This window comes from Doryrhamphus excisus, chromosome 16 (assembly GCF_030265055.1).
Source record: "Doryrhamphus excisus isolate RoL2022-K1 chromosome 16, RoL_Dexc_1.0, whole genome shotgun sequence".
Lineage (NCBI taxonomy): Eukaryota > Metazoa > Chordata > Actinopteri > Syngnathiformes > Syngnathidae > Doryrhamphus > Doryrhamphus excisus.
In genome coordinates, this window is record NC_080481.1 from 13,684,532 (window position 1) to 13,701,166 (window position 16,635).

The window sequence follows — 16,635 nt, forward strand, 5'->3', positions numbered from 1 at the left end:
TCCACCTTCAGAGGTATTTTTTCCTGCTTTGCTGCTGTTGTTACGACTTTGATCGATTGTTTTTCCAGCAATGTTTTTCTTTTTTTAATTGTTGAGTGGAAAGGACAAACATGGCAAGAGGTCTGCTGTTGATAATACAGTTAACCGATTGCACTCTTGGTACTAGCATCCCACTGTAAGGCAGAAACACCACACCCGTCATTATCGTTATTTTCACCAACAGGGATTTCAAAACGTGCACTGCTGAAACGGGGAAAGAAGCTGAAAGGTTCAAACGTTTACATGATTTACTACATTTAACAAAACGCACCGCTGACATCGCGAGGAAATGGTGAGACTGCAGAAGGCAGGGAAAGAAAGTCCTTTTGAGCACAAACGGCAAAATCAACATTAAGCTAAATGGAGGACATCACCATGACAACAAGGAAAAAGGATACAACCATGCAGTTAGGATTACATTCAATAACATTTCGCTACCACACTGCAAGGTCCTGCTCAACAAGTACTGGAATTAGGAACCCACGCAACACTACAAAACAAAAGACGAAAGGACAGGAAGACATTAATGAATTGTAATATGAAGCACTTCAATGTAAACGTATGAATGTTATAAAAAAAAATTCAACCATAACCATGTTTAGATGGCAGTTTATTCACAGATAAAATGTTGACATAATATTTCAACACACAAGCTGTTAGGCAGTCACTTTAACAAATGGACGGACATTTCAGTCTTTGGTTTTGTACAAATAGATGCAATAGCCAAGACTTAACTGTAGCAAACGTGCATACTAAGGCACTTGCATTTGTTAAAAACAAGTTGTGCGTGCATGAGTGAATGTACAGTACAGACAGGAAATGATTTAAGACACTAAAAGCTTACAAATGACATGAAGCTGGATATTACATTATGAGCAAATGTCTGCTAATGGACAGGCGCCCACTGGACGGCAATGTTGGGGAACAGCCACAGATAATTCCTTCCAACATGGAAGGCCTGAAGGTGACAGGTTTTGTCTATATCGGCTGGCCTTTAAATCAGAATATGATATGCATTGTAAACATTGTACAATGTTAGCATGTGAAGGGCAATCGCAGTAAGACTAAAAACAAGCCGAATGACTTTAATGTATCTTCGAGTTGGATTTGGGGTTCTATGATGCAATTTAGTTCAGATGTTTTTTTTTTTTTTTGGCTTCAGCTCCCAGGCAATAATATCAAATCTGAATATGGGGAATAAGCTATCCTTCAAGTTTTAGCGTGTTTTTTTTTTTTAAATGAAAGCACACCTGAATCCACTGTTAAGGATGAAGTGCCTGACTAAAAACACAAAGGTAGTGCAACGTCTCCATGGAGTGTACACATGGTGTCACTCGTCATCTTGCATGACAGCCGTGGAGTGACTGGTCGGCTGATTATGCTGACGAGTAACAGATGACATGCAGTAACTTTCTCCATGTAGAAGGCACTTGGTCAGTTTTCTTTTTTTTTTGCATTTTACATGTGTTCTGGATGATTCTGCAAGCAGCTGATAAACTCTGTGACCGGATGGCCCTGGTAACAAATCTGATACACGGCATTGAACAGTGGGAACCTGGAGGAAGAAGCAGTTTGTAGTGAGTTTTACATGAGATAAACTGATGCCATTTCAGTGGTTCCCAAATGCAAAAAAGTCGTGTTGTGCATTTAGGCTCGACTTACTTGTCAATTAAATTTTTGTGCTTGAGGATAAGATAAACCTCAGCAGCAGTCGCCGGTCCTTGCAGCTTCTGACCATTCAGCATCTCTTTCTCCAGCTCCTCAATGGACTGCCCGAGAGAGGAAACCACAATGAGACCATAATAGAACTGCAAGATACTAACAAATTTGCTCACCTTTCCCGTCCTCACAAAGGCTTCGGCTACTTTGCGATTACGACCGCCGTAGCATGTTGTGATGAGATCAGCGACGCCGCAGCTTTCCAGAAAAGTTGCAGAGGACACAGGACCCGCTGTGCAGAAAATGCGAGCAAACGCAATCATCTCCATCAAACCTAACCGGATTACTGCTGCTTTTGTGTTGTCGCCGAAACCCAGACCATCACAGAAACCTGCCCCGACAGCAACAATGTTCTAAGGAACATGGAGAGAGAAAAAAAAAGGTACGATACAGATTTTCACTTGAATGAAATACAATTTCTCATCAATTTCTCATGTCTGTTGACATATCGGATCTGTTGCAATTTGCAACAACTGTAGCGCTGATTAAGCAAGGCGTGATCGAGGACTAAAATTAATATGTGTCATATCTGTAAGGAAGCAATCTCACCTTTAAAGCGCCACAGATTTCCACCACATCGTGCTCCTCCACTACAGTAACACGGAAATTGTTGGTCTGCATGAGTTCCTTCAGAAGAGCCCCGTGGTTTTTATTCTTACATCCTAGAAGATAAAAAAAATCCAATATTAATTGTAATGTAGCATTCCATAAAAATTAATCGTGAACTTGATTCAAAATATACTACAAGAGCACTAAGAGTGTGACTGTTGATGTATACTGGTGCAGACTGGGTCAAGCTAATGCTGATAGACACAATAAATTATTCCGTAGCCTAAACAAAAGTCCTTATCATCACTAAGGCCAAAAAATTCAGACTAACCGATGGTGGTCTCGCAAAACTTTTCATCAGCAACTTCATTGGCGATGTTGGCCCCCATTAGCACACTCATAGCGATGCCAAGCTTCTCCTGGATCACATCAGAGATCAGTTTGAGTCCATCAGGTCCCTCATCAACTCCCTGTGGAAGACACATTGGAAAACAAATATTCAGATGAAACAGCAATGTAGTAATATTTTGGTAGTTATGGCTGAATATATATTTTAACCATTATTAGCGCCATCAAGACATGAAATATAGCCATGACGCAGTAAGCCATTTAAGACAGTTTACCTTGAAGGGGAGCAAATTTGTTGGACAGGAAGTGACGTTGGCGGTTCAGACTTAAGTTGTAGCTTGTTGTGGAGTATGGTCGCAACAGTAACCCGTTTTATTAAGATGATGACGATTATGTTATTATTGTAAAATTACTGACACCTAGTGACCAATGTACATAGAATGCTACATCCACAAGCTGTGGTCTTAATGGCGTCTACTGTATTTATACTGTATACTGTATTGTAGCAGGGATCGTTTATTAAAGTCCAACCTTGATAAGCGAAATGCCCAGCGCATCATTCTTTATCTTGCCCTTCATGGTGTCACACACTTTGCCAATGAACTGGTGTGGGATGACAAACACCAGAATGTCTGCATCACTGGATGCCTCCACCAGGTCTGGTACGGCCAGCTGAGGACAAATAATAATCACATCAAATTAAGGAAAAGGTCAAAGTATGATGCATTAACATTAGACATCTGCTTTGAGGATACACACAGACAAACAAACATTGCACAGAGTGATGAGATCTTCACAAAAAAAGGACAAAAAGCGTGCAAAGCAACAGAGTTCGAGTTTGAACTGAACTCTGCATGTAAAAGGTATGAAAAAAAAACCAACATGGTCTTACCACATTTGCTGGTAGCTTGTGTCCGGGAAGATACTTGACATTCTCGTGGTCAGTGTTGATTATTTCAGTCAGTTTGCGTCCATTCACCATCTCCTCAAACACCCACATTTTTACTGTGTTGTCAAATTTGGGATTCTGAGCGGCATTGGCACCCACTATCTTGGCAATGGCAGAGCCCCTGTGTTGTTCATAGTTTTTAATTAGTCTTTAAGCCAAAACAATAAGTCAAATTTGAGGGAAAAGATGAGAGAAACTCCATTTTGTTTGCAGTGTTGAAACCGGCTAAGCCTTAATCGTTGAACATGGGCCAGTCGAAAAATTGTTGACTTGCAAAACAATGACATGCTCACACCTCTATTCACATTGACTGGTTAATATACTGTATGTGTCTTAATTTGAAAAACGGATGTCGTTATATATGAGAACATGTTCTTCCGGTCCATGCATCCTAATAATAGCGAGTTGTTCCCGGTAATTTGTGTCAAATGCATCCCCCCGCACACATAAATAGCCATAAGAAAACTAACTTAGTGAGCGTTTGAACTGAAGTGCCATTAAACTCTGAAACACTACGCAAATAAATTTAAAAGACGACGTTAAACCACCAAAAGCAAGTAACGGTGTGAACCTCACTCATGATTGGAGCGCAATACAGTATAACGAAAAAAAAAAACAATGGCTTTCTGCATCGATGGGTAAGTTAAAGTTATATGATAAAAGTTGCCCAGCAAAGCAAAACCAACAGCAACATCGCGTTGAGAAAAGCAGCTTCTAAGCTAGCCGTTTTCCCGGCGATGCTAAGATGACTAGCCAAAATAGCAATGGTACCACACACGATTAGCCCTAATTCAAACAGCACATCTTTTCTCCTCTCATGTTAGCATCACTGCTACTACTACTACTACTACTTACCAATTTCCAGATCCAATAATGCACACTTTCTTCGCAGCTGCCATCGTCAGGAGGCAAATAGATGAGTGAGTGAACTTGCAGTGAGGTTATGCAACGCTCCAGCAGCTGCCTGCCTGCCAAGCCACTCTGTCGTGTTATTGGCCTGCATGATGGGAGACTCCGGCCCGCCCATTGCAATAGAACCAGCCCTGGTTACTCATTCATCTCAGCTGACATGAGGTTAGTGGGCTTAAAGTTACTCGGACAAATGTCTCTTGCATATCAACTGACTGGTACGAAGCAGACTACTGTCATTTTATTACAATGTGCTATTCCAAGTACTAAATTTGATGTAGTATTTCCAGACGTCAAATATTCACATAAAATCGACACACATGTATTTGCTGCTTTCAGGTAGCCTATGAGCAAGGCACACCTTGATAGTATTTACACTCTATTCCTTGTGGCAACAGAATTTTCAATGTTGTAAGGCTATGGAACTTTTGGTGAAATTATTTTGTTATGTTGTGGTTGTGGTTGCAACGTTATGGTAATGGTAATGGTTTTATTTCATTTGAACATGCATCAGATTACAATTGAATGCATCACATAATCAGTTCACAGTTCCACATGTCCAAAAGGAGTAGGAAGAAGCAAAGCTTATTAAATCCTACCCCTCCATCTGGTACTTTTACAATCAGTAACTGTTACATTTGTTCACTTCCTGCTTTCCAAATATATATTTTTTTAATTTATTTATTTTTTTCATTATTATTTATTTTTGTCACATACCGAAGTACAAGGTCATATGACCATACAATGACATAATGTGTACCATAGTAAGTGTCAATATAGTGATATATATAGCACATCATGACTGGTTCAAGACTCTTCATCCTTGTATTTAGCAAACATCAACTGCTTGTATTGTTTCTTGAATTGGCTCATCGTTGTGCATTGTTTGAGGTCCTTACTCAATCCATTCCATAGTTTGATTCCACATACTGAAATGCTATGGCTTTTTAACATAGTCCTAGCATATAAGTGTTTCAAATGTAGTTCTTCCCTGAGATCATATTTCTCTTCTATTGTAGAGAAGTATTGGATGACATTTTTAGGTAATTGGTTATTTTTAGCCTTATGCATTATTTTAGTTGTTTGAATATGAACTATATCAGCAAGTTTAAGTATTTGGGATTTTAAAAATAAGGAGTTAGTATGTTCTCTGTAGGCGGCATTAGGCATTAGGTTTGTTGTCAGCTATTGATGTTAGCTATGATCACTACATAAAGTGCTTCACATTTATAATAAATCATAATCTGTCAGAATAAGTCATAATCTGTTGCATAAAACCAACTCAAAATAACATATAACCAACAGAGTACAAAGTAGCACACATAACTCACTTTGTTTGGTCTGCAAGACTCCAATAAAAGAGGACCTTGTGTAAGATTCACAAAGGAACTGTTTAGTACACATTCAGCACTCTGCTGTTTTGTGGTTTCAGGGGGAAAAAAAAGACTTTTGAGTCTCTCTTAAAGTCAATAGAGTCTGAAAGACTTATATGAACAAGCAACAAATGTGATCGCATTTGCACTCTCATCCATTTGCACTCTCATCCGTTAGACCAGTAATTCAAATGATGGCGTCATTAAACTTAAGAAAAAGCAAACATCTGTCTGCACACATCAGCCTTGGAAGCTCATTGCCTGCTTTTTATGGCCAGAAATTCAATAAACATGCAAGATTTTGGTAAACACACACAAATAAGGAAACTTATATGTGAGTTGAGAAGTTCAGGCTGTGTCTCAATGCCTGAAGAATTCACTGTTCCATAAACAAACAAAAAAAACTTAATAATAACATAAGTTCGATCTCTGGTTTGGACCAGATTTCCGGTCTTGGTCATGAACCTGCACAAGATCTACAGTACATGGCCGATTTACGTGTGTGCGCTCATGGTACCGCCGGTCCAGTTTTAGTGACTAGAGGGGTGGGCAAACTACGGCCCGGGGGCCACATCCGGCCCGCCAAGTGTTTGAATACGGCCCGCCCAATCTTTCAAAAGTATTTAATTTAAACTCAACATACAACCTGGCATCATGGCCTGAGCCAACCTTTTGATGGTTGTATTTTAATTTCGTTGTTTGACATGGTCTGTTGTTTACAAAGTGCTCCTGAAAAAAGAGACACAAGCACATAATAATAATAAAAATTAAAATAATAATTATTATATTATTATTATAACTATTGTGATTATTATATTTATTATATTAATGCTAATTATTATATTAATTATATATAATAATATTGTTATATTTGCATATTTTACATAATAATAATATAATAATTATTATTTTAATTATTATAATATTTTATTATTTAAAAAAAATGTAAATATAAATATAAAATAATAAATAATAATAGCAGATTGCATGACAATTTTACAGATACAATAATACCAGGTGGACTGTTACGTGTAAAATATATAGTCTGCCCCCCCCGGAAAATTTTATTATATCAATGCAGCCCGCGAGTCAAAAAGTTTGCCCACCCCTGGACTAGACTCTTCGCTTCTCTCTAATCTACTAATTTCAAATGTACTTGATACACAATGTATAATACGAAAAAAGAGAATTAATCGATATTCATTTAGTTTACTGATGCTTTCATACAGAAAACAATCCCACATCAAGTCTAGTACACTGTATAGAATTATACTGTGCTAATATAATACTATTATTGTCCATAGCTACTGCAGTATTTATATTTTAATGCAATCTGATGACATAGTTTCTTTTTTTTTAGAGCTTAGCTTTGAGCTCAATGAGCATAAGTGAATATACACAATATATATTTATATATATATATACACAATATATCACAGAATCTTACAACACAAAACCACTGAGACAAACTTTCAAATAGGCACTGCTGAAAAACAACTCGTAGGTCTCAACACTTCAGCCTTTACTGTACAACATTGTTGTACAAACTCTATATACAGTATACGGAGAGGTTAAATATTCATCCATAAATTACATTTTAGACAGCTGCACGGTGCTACATGCAACTTCAGCCCTAGAAGAGGAGACATTCAACAATTGAACGGAATGAAATATGAATGCCGGTTTTTGTTTTTGCCAGGTATAAAGGGAAAATAGCATGTATTGATATTTAATACAGACATTTTGAACTGGCTTTGGATGAATATTAGTCTCAACAGTAGCATGAGAGGTTTTACTACATTTTGAGTTATTAAAAGTTCTTGTAAATACCTGCTGTGCATACGTCAGGTAAGCTATAATGTCGACCTGCACGATGAGGTAGAATAATATATTGTCATGATGTTGCCAGTCAACAAGGAAGGACTGTACTATTTTTTTTTTTTGTCTTGAATGACATGAAAATACAAATAATAATTCGTTGAAAACTGACATGCAAGTCACCATTTTCACACAAAAACAAACCAACATTTTTTATGCTGATTCAGCGATCATCGCCAGAACTGTATTAATCAAAGAGCTGTGTACAGATTGCCATACGGCGCTTGAGAGTCATTGCAATCCCTTTGAGTCGTTTTTTTTTCTTTTTTTTCTTCGCTTCAGCCGCAAGTTCAGGCACAGTTCAGACACTTTGTCTGTTGGCACACAGCACTGAACAGAGTCCATGAAACCTCTCTGAGACTCTCCTAATGAAAGTTACTGACGTGACACTTGACATCGTCAAGGCTCAGCACAGTACCCTGATCATTGTTGTTGTGTTTGAGCTTCTTATCAGAGCAGCGGCACAGCTTGTACTTCATCACCTAAGGGGATAAAAAAAAAAAAAAATTAATAACTAAACAATGTGTTGACACATGTATTTGCTGCTTTCAGGTAGCCTATGAGCAAGGCACACCTTGATAGTACAGTAAACCTCGGATATATCGGAAATTCGCTCACAACGGACAGATAAAAAAGAACCGATTTTTCTGTAATGCATTTCCAATAAAAATTCATTGCATATATCGGATTTTTTATAACGGATTTCGCCTATTTCGGACAAAATCTCCAGTCCCGTTCCAATGCATTTCCATTAAATTTCCCTCGCATATATCCGATGGCCGCATCGTGGCGCTCCGAGTCGCCGAATCGTGACAGGCCGCTATACGACGTCATTTGCAGCGTTTGCAGCGTTGCCTGCGCGTCCAGGTACATTGGAAACATAGTCAAGGAAGTACCTTTTTATAACGGATAAAATCTGATTTACGCATATACCAGATATAAATCCGATATATGCGTAAAACGGACATTTTCCGGTATACGCATATAACGGATTTCACTTATATCGGACAAAACCAGTGGGAACAATTGAATCCGATATATCCGAGGTTTACTGTATTTACACCCTATTCCTTGCGGCAACAGATTTTTCAATGTTATGAGGCTATGGCTGTTCCAAACATGCTGGTGGAACTTCTGGTGAAATTATTTTGTTATGTTGTGGTTGTCAGCAAAATCCCCTATAGTATTCTGCAACGTTATGGTAATGGTTTTATTTCATTTCAGCATCAAATTACAATTGAGTGCATCCCATAATCAGTTCACAGTTCCACATGTCCAAAAGGAGTAGGAAGAAGCAAAGCTTATTAAATCCTTACCCCTCCATCTGGTACTTTTACAATCAGTAACTGTTACATTTGTTCACTTCCTGCTTTCCTAATATAGTTTTTTGTATTTATTATTATGTTTTTCATTTTTTTTTTATTTTTGTCCCGTACTGAAGTACAAGGTGATATGACCATACAATAACATAATGGGTACCATAGTAAGTATCAATATAGTGATATATAAAGCTGTGTACAGATTGCCATACAGCGTTTGAGAGTCATTGCAATCCCTCCGAGTCGTTTTTTTTTTTTTTTCTTCGCTTCAGCCGCAAGTTCAGGCACAGTTCAGACACTTAATTAGTGTTTAGTTCAGACTGAATAATTAAGAACTAAACAATGTGTTGACTTAACTATAATACAGTAAACCTCGGATATATCGGATTCAATTGTTCCCACTGGTTTTGTCCGATATAAGCGAAATCCGTTATATGCGTATACCGGAAAATGTCCGTTTTACGCATATATCGGATTTATATCCGGTATATGCGTAAATCGGATTTTATCCGTTATAAAAAGGCACTTCCTTGACTATGTTTCCAATGTACCTGGACGCGCAGGCAACGCTGCAAACGCTGCAAATGACGTCGTATAGCGGCCTGTCACGATTCGGCGAATCGGAGCGCCACGATGCGGCCATCCGATATATGCGAGGGAAATTTAATGGAAATGCATTGGAACGGGACTGGAGATTTTGTCCGAAATAGGCGAAATCCGTTATAAAAAAATCTGATATATGCAATGAATTTTTATTGGAAATGCATTACAGAAAAATCTGTTCTTTTTTATCTATCTGTTGTGAGCGAATTTCCGATATATCCGAGTCCGATATATCCGAGGTTTACTGTACTTCACAAATGTCTCACCTCATAAAGATAATCAAATAGCTCCAAAATGGTGAGTATACTGGCACCGATAAACAGTCCCATTTGACCACCGATATCACCTGGAATCAAGTCACAAAGAATAGTGAACTAAGTAATATACATTTATTTAAGTCAATATGATGATATAATTCCTTACCTAAAAGTCCCGCCACTTCATAAGCCTTCTTTTGTTCAATAGTTTCATAGTTGAGAGCCTCAAAAAAGATGTCCAATACCAGTATGTTTTCCCTGCAGAGCCAAGGTATCATTAACATAAATTATTTGTATTTCTGAGCCTATTTTTTTTTTCAAAGTTGTACTTGTCCGTACTTACTTAATGTACTGCTCCGATTTGTTGTATTTCTTTGCAAGATATTTAGCAGAGGCCTTGCTGGGGATTTTTACGAAGGACAGTTCTTTGCTGTATCTGGTCATGTTGCATGGTGTCTCGCACACACAGAAATCATTGTCTTTCTGCACCAGGAAGTCTGGAGGGGAAAATATCATTAAAATCAGTCTGCTTGAGATCATTTTACAAAAATATCCTGGTCACATTATGTAATACAGTCCAGTAATCCCTCATTTATCGTGGTTAATTAATTGGTTACAGACCTGAGCACATATAAAACCTGCTTATGACCTTCTGAATGTTTTTTTTACATTATTATATCCCTCTAGACATGACATAACAACCCTATAGTCACATTTAAACTCATATTACCCAATATAGTTGATAAAATCAGGAAAAAACAGAAATAAGACTTGTATGTGTTGCAATAAATGCATGTATTTTGGACCTGTGGTGGACAGGAAGTGATGTCAGGGGTTCAGATTTGAGTTTGATCTAGGTTCCAACAGTAGCCTGTGTTATTATTATGTTATTATTATTGTGGTGTGATGCTTTTGTGCCTCACCAAAGGTTACAGGAACATTACTGACACCTAGTGACCAGTGTGGAATACTACACATCATCACATGTTTGAATGCATCATCTGAATGCCTTATAATTGTATTTTAGCTCAGTTAGCCATGATGATGCTTAATTCAGGCAAAAATAAGTACAATTTGATTAATAACATTAATGATATGCCATTTTCAACCATAAAAGAGCATGATTTATTCATATATTTTTTAATGTATGTAGCGAGGGATGACTGTATTATTCTTTAAAGTTTCAGCCCAGAGTTGAACAATGTCTCTTTCTTACCAAGAGCAGGATCAGCACATTCTTTGTACAGCTCTGGGGTGCAATAGGGTGCGTCGCCTGCAAAGCAACACACTTTAGGTTTTGACAGGCTTATAGTAAATACATACTATAGTCAGTAGTGGTCAGTATCAGTATTTAGGTGCAGTAAGTAACTACAGTCTAAAAAAACATGTAGTGCAAAAAATGCGTTTGTGTGGCTTACAGCCAATGTTGAACTTTGAGTGGCCGGAACTTGAAAGTGGACCTATTATACTTTTTCCACTTTTCTTAAAACTTAAAACTTAAGAAACCACATATAGTTGGTGGGTAGACAAATTATTTTTTTCAGATTAAAATTAACAAAGCGTTATTAGAGCCCTGTAGACATGACAAAACACGACTATAGTCACATTTATACTCTTTTTATTTACAACATATTGTTTGTATTGCAGGGTCTTGAGACACATGCTAACTCGCAAACTAGAGAGCTAGCGACCTAAACGGTAGCCTTCAAGTTATTTCCTTTAAACTTAAACAGCCAAAAACTTACCACTTCCACACGGATAGGGAGGATAACTATTAACAGTTATTTAACCTTTAAAATGAACATTAATCAAACGTAATAATTTTTTCTGGGTACATGATACCATACAGCATCCATATCAAACTTTCATATCAAGGCGGGGGGCCTCAAACTAGTGTCCTGCGGACCACATTGGGCCCGCGGGTCGCGTGTTTGAGACCCCTGAGATAGAGTATCAGCGTTTTCCTACCGGGCATGTGCACCATGCGGCAGTTACAGTTGTCCACCAGGTAGCGTGTTTCACAGTCAATGCGACAGGCTGTGATGCTGTAAGTATCGAAAAAGTCGGAATCCATTGGTGTTACCTTGCACTCTCCCCATGGTGGTGGAAGATATATCAGCTGTAATACAAAACACATATCTGGTAGTTATTGTACGCGAGGCATTTTTTTGAACCCAAAAAACAAAGCATTTGATGTAGTTTTATGTGTGTTTAATCAGATTAGTAATGATCTATACAACCATTAGGGCTCAAGGAGCTACAAAAGGATAAAAGTGCAAGAGTCATACTGTATACACAACAGATTTTAATGACATTAAAAAAAAAAAAAGTTTGTACCCTCTGTTCTTGGCAGGAGACAAAGGTCTGAAACCCAGGCGCTACTCCGAACCCGAGCTGATCAATGAAAGACGGTTCATCTTGGCTGTGAATTTGCACTTTGATCCCAGCTTCAAAAGATGTCTCATCTGATTAAATGAAGAAAAGTAACGTTAAAGTACTACAGCTTCCACATATCTGAGCAAGGACACCTTTCACCCTCACCTGTTTCTCCCCAGACAGGAAGGTACTCATCTTGCTGAATGTCCAGCATCAGTTCAAGTCCGTTTCCCATTCCTCCCTTGGTGGTTATGAGAGGAGGGCGATCGTCACCGCCGGCGTTGAAGGTATAACACTTGCCGTAACGAGTGAAAACCTGAAAGAAATGAGAAACTTTTCTTCAACTTTTCCACTGGGGGTCAGTGTTTGTCTCCATTTATGCATGATCATGAAGAAGCAGAAGGGAGGCTTTTTAGAGAAGAAAAAAAACCAACAATAGAGACAAGGGCAGACAGGAGAAAAATAAAAGACCCAATTTTCTACTCCTGGCTTTGGGTGAAAGAGCTATATCAGTAAGATTCTGGCATCTAACAGGCTGATTTATGACCGTTACATTGAATCTCATGTTACCATGGAGACCAAGCATGCCAGGTTTGAAGAAAGCTACTATACAGATGTTTGATGGGAAGCAGTGTGCGCTATTAACCAAAGACACGTGCAACATAACTCAGTGGCAGTAGGTGAATACTCGTAGACGAATAATCTGCCAGGATTGACTTTCTTCTTGGCAAAGAATTCATCTTAGATTGGAGCTGTTGGAGTGAGAGTGGGAGGACGGTAATACAAAGTCAGGGAGACAGATGTGTGGGGAGATACTGTACATGGGGAGTCCTATGACACACAACATTTTCATCTTTGCTTTTGAGAGAACGAACCAAAAATGCAGTTTTAAAATAAAGAACAGTGTTAATAAGCATAGAAATTGGTGAATTAGAGTCAAATGCGGAGTTAAGGCACAAATAATACAATAGTTCATTAATTTGATTGCAATCTAGACAAAGACAGACTTTCTGTATTGTCATTGCACAATAACACAGCAGTGAAATTGCCAACGAAATGTTGTTGCCTGTGTAATAATAAAAAAATAATTAAAAAAAATAAAAAAATAAAAAATTTAAAAAAATACAAAATAAAAAATGAATAATGAATAATAAAGACAGCTGGGATAGGCTCCAGCACCCCCGCGACCCTTGTGAGGAAAAGCGGTAGAAAATGAATGAAATAATAAATAATAAATAATAAATAATAAATAATAAATAATAAATAATAAATAATAAATAATAAATAATAAATAATAAATAATAAATAATAAATAATAATGTGAGGAAAAGCGGTAGAAAATGAATGAAATAAATAATAAATAATAAATAATAAATAATAAATAATAAATAATAAATAATAAATAATAAATAATAAATAATAAATAATAAATAATAAATAATAAATAATAAATAATAAATAATAAATAATAAATAATAAATAATAAATAATAAATGCAAACAGCCAATGTCTTTATTGCATGTGCAATAATATATAGTGATCCTGAAGTAAACATTAAGATGGGAAGACTGGTAGAGATCCATCTCATACATTTTCTATGCCGCTTACCCTCACTAGGGTCACGGGGGTATGCTGGAGCCTATCCCAGCTGTTTTCAGGCGAGAGGCGGGGTACACCCTGGACTGGTCGCCAGCCAATCACAGGGCACATATAGACAAACAACCATTCACACTCACATTCATACCTACGGATAATTTGGAGTCGCTAATTAACCAAGCATGTTTTTGGATGTGGGAGGAAACCGGAGTACATGCAAACTCCACATAGAGATGGCTGAGGCTGGAATATGACCTTTCACCTCAGATACCACAGCCATCTCGGAGCTACACTGTTTTGCTTTGGCATATAACATCAAATCATGCGTGTGCTATTGTGGCATGTTGCTCTACAGGAACACGTGTCTTATACTTTAGGTTAACTACCTGCTGTTTTTAAACAGTCTGATGTTGTTGGCATGCTGTAGCCTTTTGAATACCATAATATGAACTAATTCACTGCTAGAAGGGCTTTATCTCATTGGGAAAACATACACTACATATAGTTACCGCATATACAGTTTCTCATAAATAAGTCATGCAGTGCAAGGATGCAAAGTAAATGTGCATGACAAGTGCAAGGTGTTCAGCGGCATTGTGATTGATCACAGAGAAGGCACATCATGTCTTTTGTGTAATCGTATGTTGTGACAGAGATGGCATGTGTGGGGAAAAAGCATCCAATATGTTCTGTATTTTGCACGGTCTGCACATCTTCTACACTGCAAGCGCTTGCTAAGCTGAATTAATAAATCACAAAGCACGTGCGCATCACACATGCACATGCATGCATACTGTATGAATCTCATGTTGGAAGTGTTAAAACAGAGATTTACTACTCTAAATCTTAAATCAAAATGTACCTTCATCTTTTTTTTTTTTACACAATATTCAAATCATAACTCACTGACACACTTCAGCCGACGTCTGTGATCAATAAAGCTGTGACACACAAGCAGTTTTCCTGATGTTTAAAAGCACTCAGCAGAGCACTGTTGTCATTAAATATAATGCACATAAATATGCACGTCTTATTCTAGATGCACATTAGAGTTTTTTTTAAATCACAAATCCCTACACTTCTCCATCCATTTAGTGATGTATTTTTTCTCCAGCTGTTAAAAGTGGTCTCAGTGGGGTAACTTCAATCCATTTGTGCTGTTTTTTTATGGAAATGCTTCCATATTCTTTGAAGGCACTTTGTAAAGTGGAGACACGTTTGTCTTTCTTTATTATGGAACTTTACAACAGCTAAAACAGGGAGGGGAATTTTGCCATTCACAATCCTTATATGAAACATGAATACATATTTATTTCCATTTTCTGTACAGTATAAGACGAGAAAACATGTCAATATCAGCTAGCTAACAACGGACGTCATTGGGACACCTATTTCGACTATGATGCCCTTCTTCTTTCTCTTTCGGCTTTTCACATCAGGGGTCGCCACAGCAAATCAATCTCCTCCATCCAATCCTGTCTCCTCTCACACCAGCTACCCTCACGTCCTTCTTCACTACATCCATAAACCTCCTCTTTGGTATTCCTTTCTACCAATGGACATGTCCGAACCATCTCAGTCTGGCCTCTCTGACTTTATCTGCAAAGTCTCTAACATGTAATGTCCCTCTGATGTACTTGTTTCTGATCCTATCCATCCTGGTCACTCCCAATGAGAACATCAGCATCCTCATCTCTGCTACTTCCGGTTACCTCCAACTATGAAGCCCTCTAAAAAAATAAAATAAAATAAAAGAATACTTATGATGTCCGCTCTCCTTGGGATGGCTGTGTCTTCCAGCACAAGACACAGCCCAATGCTGACGGCAAAAACGAGCATCTTGTTGAGTCTTTGTAGCGAAATTGAGACTAGCGATTAGCAACGCGTCATGTTAATCTGTTAATTAATGTTCGCTGCTACAATAATAATATTGCTGTGGCTTGGTTAATAATATACAAGTCAGTTATGTACATGGAACACTTGTTTTTTTGTTGTTTTTTTTGCGTAAAAATAGGTATTGACTCGTTTCTTATGTTATAATGCACAGAAAAGGGAAATAATGTGTTCATGTTTCACATAAGGATTGTGAATGATGGGCAAAATTCCAAAAAAAAGGGCAGTTCCCCTTTAAGACCACAAAATCTTGTAAAAATTCAATGGATTCAATGTTATTTTCTGTTAGATATTCACACCATCTTTTTATGGTAAAGGCAAAAAAATCGCTCTCTCTTATTTAATTGATCTGCATAAGCAAGGCCTCTTGCTTATGCAAAAAAGACAGGTAGTAAAGCCCCCCCCCCCCCAAAAAAAAAAAATCACACCGACCCTGAGCCAGTGACACCAGTCCAGGGTTTACCCTGCCTCTCACCCAAAGTCAGCTGGGATAGGCTCCAACTCACCTGGGCCCCCAATGGGGCGAGACAACTGACATAGAAAAGGCTTTTCCCCCCTGCAGCCAATTAAAGCCACAAATAGGTCGCCACCCTGTGGGAAACCCTGGTACTGCCTTATCAGTTCTTAGAACCTTATCGGGTTATAGCAGAAAATAAAAATTTTATTGCCTATGAAGTGAAAACAATTCCAGTGCTTCAACAAATCATCAGACCCTCCCCGACTTGGAGATTTTAACAACCATCCTACCTTCCTACAATATCTGGCTCCTTGGTCATGGTTGTTCCCTATAGTTCCTTTACCTCTGTTGAAAAGTCTGAGGTTCGTTC

General features: G+C 37.9%; 2 protein-coding genes and 1 long non-coding RNA gene across 4 annotated transcripts in view; 1 reads left to right on the forward strand and 2 right to left on the reverse strand.

Moving 5' to 3' along the window:
* Positions 1–630: 630 nt before the first annotated feature.
* LOC131104295 (glycerol-3-phosphate dehydrogenase [NAD(+)], cytoplasmic) lies at positions 631–4,614 on the reverse strand. Its single transcript, XM_058051318.1, has 8 exons — positions 4,460–4,614; positions 3,548–3,725; positions 3,187–3,327; positions 2,639–2,777; positions 2,308–2,420; positions 1,875–2,111; positions 1,702–1,808; positions 631–1,594 (listed from the first exon to the last, which is right to left on the reverse strand). Exons 1-8 carry the CDS (start codon positions 4,501–4,503, stop codon positions 1,498–1,500), a joined length of 1,056 nt encoding a protein of 351 aa, XP_057907301.1. The 5' UTR covers positions 4,504–4,614; the 3' UTR covers positions 631–1,497.
* On the forward strand, positions 3,974–13,331 carry LOC131104300 (uncharacterized). 2 transcript variants are annotated; one of them, XR_009119759.1, is made up of 4 exons: positions 3,974–4,242; positions 4,497–4,678; positions 12,297–12,426; positions 12,499–13,331. It is a non-coding gene; the product is annotated as an uncharacterized LOC131104300 (long non-coding RNA). The 2 variants fall into 2 exon arrangements; XR_009119760.1 differs by having other exon boundaries at positions 12,503–13,331.
* The window catches only part of LOC131104294 (acid-sensing ion channel 1-like), a 41,214-nt gene continuing 31,542 nt past the window's right edge, over positions 6,964–16,635 (reverse strand). The window contains exons 3-10 of the mRNA XM_058051317.1: positions 12,485–12,635; positions 12,281–12,408; positions 11,912–12,062; positions 11,160–11,216; positions 10,287–10,440; positions 10,110–10,201; positions 9,953–10,032; positions 6,964–8,246 (exon numbers count right to left, since the gene is read on the reverse strand). Coding sequence (XP_057907300.1) covers positions 8,130–8,246; positions 9,953–10,032; positions 10,110–10,201; positions 10,287–10,440; positions 11,160–11,216; positions 11,912–12,062; positions 12,281–12,408; positions 12,485–12,635 — 930 coding nt within the window. The 3' untranslated portion in view covers positions 6,964–8,129. The remainder of the gene's footprint in view (positions 8,247–9,952; positions 10,033–10,109; positions 10,202–10,286; positions 10,441–11,159; positions 11,217–11,911; positions 12,063–12,280; positions 12,409–12,484; positions 12,636–16,635) is intronic.

Coding starts and splice junctions, on each gene's coding strand:
- LOC131104295 (XM_058051318.1), bottom strand. CDS start 4,503: ATGGCAGCTGCGAAGAAAGTGTGCATTATTGGATCTGGAAATTG. Junction 3,726..4,459: donor ATTATTGGATCTGGAAATTG/GTAAGTAGTAGT, acceptor TGAACAACACAG/GGGCTCTGCCATTGCCAAGA. Junction 3,328..3,547: donor ACAAGCTACCAGCAAATGTG/GTAAGACCATGT, acceptor ATTTGTCCTCAG/CTGGCCGTACCAGACCTGGT.